At 42.6% G+C, this 3,551-nt stretch overlaps 1 protein-coding gene across 1 annotated transcript; it reads right to left on the bottom strand.

Moving 5' to 3' along the window:
* Window positions 1-896: 896 nt before the first annotated feature.
* LOC111726706 (translation initiation factor IF-2-like) lies at window positions 897-3,488 on the bottom strand. The gene is made up of 3 exons (XM_023515677.1): window positions 3,335-3,488; window positions 2,675-2,899; window positions 897-952 (listed from the first exon to the last, which is right to left on the bottom strand). The coding sequence occupies exons 1-3, from the start codon at window positions 3,486-3,488 to the stop codon at window positions 897-899; spliced, it is 435 nt and encodes a 144-aa protein (XP_023371445.1).
* Window positions 3,489-3,551: the final 63 nt, after the last annotated feature.

Genomic DNA, 3,551 nt, shown 5'->3' with positions numbered 1-3,551 from the left:
GAATGAAAAAGAAGATTAAATCCTTTAGTTACTATTGCTTCCAGTAGCACATTTTGAAGATGTTGTTGTAACGGTTTTTATATATTTTTAAACTTTGCACTTTTCCTTCAAAATTGAGTCCACACTTGAGCAGCTCAAGTCCGGTGAACTGCAGATTGAAGCTAAACGTTTACCGCTTAGGCACATAGAATGACTTTCATTTGTGCAAAAATTGATCAAACCTGGGCTTTTTGTTCTCACAATGAGGTTGATTGCATTTTGGTACTGGTGGCATTTAAATAGCCCTTCTGTGGGGATTCTATGAGATATGTACAACTGCTGATGTACAAAAGTTTGATTTCATTTTGATATTTCCGAGTCTCCACTTACTTTCCCTATGCTTGGTTTCTCTCTTGCTCTATTTTTCCGACTTGTACATCTCAACCTCTGGACTGGGCAGTGAGGCAGTTGGTCTATTAATCTGGCTTCAACATTAACATTCTCGGGTCCCTGAACATGGCATCTGAGCTTTTGCGCCAGACAGCCCAGAGGTCAAAGGCACTTTGCACTCACCGCGTTCCCCAGGTAGACTCCTGCTTGGGTAGACCCTCTGTTGGCCCCTGTCGTTAGGGAGGAACATGACTGTCATTGGGTGCTTGGTAGCACAAAGATACAGAAGGCAGAGTCCTGGGTCTTCTAGGAGCTTGTTATCCAGTGATGGAGGCAGATGCAGACACAGACACAGATGATACAAGAATCCTGCAAAAAGAAGGAGGCACTAGAGCACCTACAAGTTCAAAACAGAAACACTGTAGTTGGAGCGAGACAAATTCAAGTGCATTCCAGTGGAGACGGGCAAAAACAGCATCCTGATCCGAGCCAGCCATGCACATCCCATGAGGATCCGTCTTTAAAATTTACCCCTGGGCATGGTCTTTCTTGATCACACCACTGATTGGAGCACAAGAGAACACTGCAGTGAAAATAAAAAGAACAACAAAAAAGAATTTCTCTCTTCTCTCTGTGTTTGGGAATGGCTAGTCTTGATGAACTGGTAGATTCAATAGCTCAATCCTTGGTAAATCATCTGCTGATATTAGTAGAGCACAGTGGTTAAAAAAAATCAAAGACTGAGCGGTGCCTATGGCTCAAAGGAGTAGGGCACCAGCCCCATATGCCTAAGGAGGTGGAGGGCTCAGCCCTGGCCAAACGACCTGTGTTAGAATTTCAAATCTGCCTTGTACCTCCAGCGTGAACTTTTATCACATAACTTCCCTTGCCTTGCTTTTCTTATTTGCAGGATTGGGATCTGTGAGAATTAAATGAGTCAATGCATGTCTTGTGCCTAAAACAATGCCTGGCATCTGGGAAAGCTCTTGGTTATTGTTACCTCTTATTAATGTTTCTTTTTGATATAGTATAGAATTAATTTATTCTTTTGAATAATTTCCTTAGGCATTGATGATTTTATCTTTTATATAACTCATTTTCAAAGTTGTGTTCCTTCCTTTTGTACAGTTACTCCGTCTTAATAAACCCCTCCATCTTTTTGTTCTATCATCATCACATCATTAGATTTCTGACCTGATCATGATTTCTGGAAAGGCCTGTCTCTCAGAAATTCTTCTACAATTTGGAAAAGGAAAGTGCTTTTGATGGACTGTCTTTCTCTATTTTGTAAAAACATGTACTCTGTTATTACGGACCCTAGGTGTTGATTTTATTTTTCTATGCTATCAATTAGGTATTCTTACTAAGAATAACTGCACTTTACACACCCCCAAATTGTTCTATTTATGTGCTTTTCTCACCTTTTCCTTGGACAAGTGCAGTTTTGATTTTCCTCAGCGCCTTAAGTGTAAGGTATGGATAACAAATGCTCAGAGTCTTATTACCGAGGTCAAAAGGCCTTGGGAGGCCTGAGCAGACTTGTAGAAGCCATAAACCAGTCAGACTGCAAACCTCACCACCTTACTATGCAATGGTCCCTTAGCAGGCAACACAATTTAAGAGGCATGTGGGCAACATAAACATCACTTTTCTTTACAGATCTTAAAAAATCACATTTTTAGAAAATATTTTTAAGAAAGGATAAGAATTAGGATTACTTATCCCAGAGACAAGATTATTATGGAAGGCTTCAAGCTTATGAGTGGTTATTATGTAGAAAATAAGGTTTAGCTGTTCTCTACCTCTTAAAAAAATCCCAAAAAGAGAGCCCAGATTCAGCATGGAGTCATTAGGTTGGGTGTGGAGGAGAATTTCCTGATGGTGAGAATGAACCCTGAAAGGAATGTCTTGGAGGAGCACCTTGAGATCTGAAAGAGCTCCAAAAGCAGACTAGTGATTCTCCTGGCACAGTCTTCATATTTGAAATCCATCAAATGCTTGTGCTTTTATGATATGTGATATAACATATCTGCATCTCTCATGATGCAGCTCAGATGCCATAAGGCAGTATGTTTCACGTGCATTTCCTCTCCAGGGTATATGCTTTGGACTCTGGTTTCTCACATGGTTCCAGTGATGCTGTCTGGCAAGATTATGTATATGTGCTTTGGAATCAACCCTACCTGGGAAGGCGTTCCAGCTCTACTGTGTGGGTTCTGGGAAGGCATTCTAACTCTACTATGTGGGTTTTGGGAAGGCATTCTAGCTCTACTATGTGGGTTTGGGGAAAGCATTCTAGCTCTACTGTGTGGGTTCTGGGAAGTCATTCTAGCTCTACTATGTGGGTTCTGGGAAGGTGTTCTAGCTCTACTATTTCGGTTCTGGGAAGGTGTTCTAGCTCTACTATTTCGGTTCTGGGAAGGTGTTCTAGCTCTACTATTTCGGTTCTGGGAAGGTGTTCTAGCTCTCCTATTTGGATTCTGGAAAGGTGTTCCTGCTCTACTGTGTGGGTTCTGGGAAGGTGTTCTAGCTGTACAATGTGGGTTCTGGGAAGGCATTCTAGCTCTACTATTTGGGTTCTGGGAAGGCATTCCAGCTCTACTATTTGGGTTCTGGGAAGACATTCTAGCTCTCCTATTTGGGTTCTGGGAAGGCATTCTAGATCTACTATGTGGATTCTGGGAAGGCATTCTAGCTGTACTATGAGGATTCTAGGAAGGCATTCTAGCTCTACTATTTGGATTCTGGGAAGGTGTTCTACCTCTACTATGTGGATTCTGGGAAGGCGTTCTAACTCTTCTGTGTGGGTTCTGGGAAGGAATTCTAGCTGTACTGTGTGGGTTCTCAGAAGGCATTCTAGCTCTACAATGTCGATTCTGGGAAGGCGCTCTAGCTCTACTGTGTGGGTTCTGGGAAGGTGCTCTAGCTCTACTGTGTGGGTTCTAGGAAGGCATTCTAGCTCTACAATGTCGATTCTGGGAAGGCGTTCTAGCTCTACTATGTGGGTTCTGGGAAGGTGTTCTAGCTCTACTGTGTGGGTTCTGGGAAGGTGCTCTAGTTCTACTGTGTGGGTTCTGGGAAGGTGTTCCAGCTCTACTATGTGGGTTCTGGGAAGGCATTCTAGCTCTACTATTTGGGTTCTGGGAAGGCATTCTAGCTCTACTATTTGGGTTCTGGGAAGG

The sequence above is a fragment of the Otolemur garnettii genome, unplaced genomic scaffold (assembly GCF_000181295.1).
Source record: "Otolemur garnettii isolate 467f Iridium unplaced genomic scaffold, OtoGar3 scaffold00076, whole genome shotgun sequence".
Taxonomy (NCBI): Eukaryota; Metazoa; Chordata; class Mammalia; order Primates; family Galagidae; genus Otolemur; species Otolemur garnettii.
The sequence above is the reverse complement of the archived record's forward strand: the minus strand, read 5'-3'. Positions and strand labels throughout refer to the sequence as shown.

Excerpts from the sequence above, each read along its gene's own strand:
- LOC111726706 (XM_023515677.1), bottom strand. The coding sequence starts at position 3,488 with ATGCCTTCCCAGAACCCACATAGTAGAGCTGGAACACCTTCCCAGAAC. Across the intron at positions 2,900-3,334 it reads GCCTTCCCAGAATCGACATT|CTAGAACACCTTCCCAGAAC; the intron begins GTAGAGCTAGAA and ends CACATTGTACAG. Across the intron at positions 953-2,674 it reads GACTTCCCAGAACCCACACA|TGTTCTCTTGTGCTCCAATC; the intron begins GTAGAGCTAGAA and ends TTTTCACTGCAG.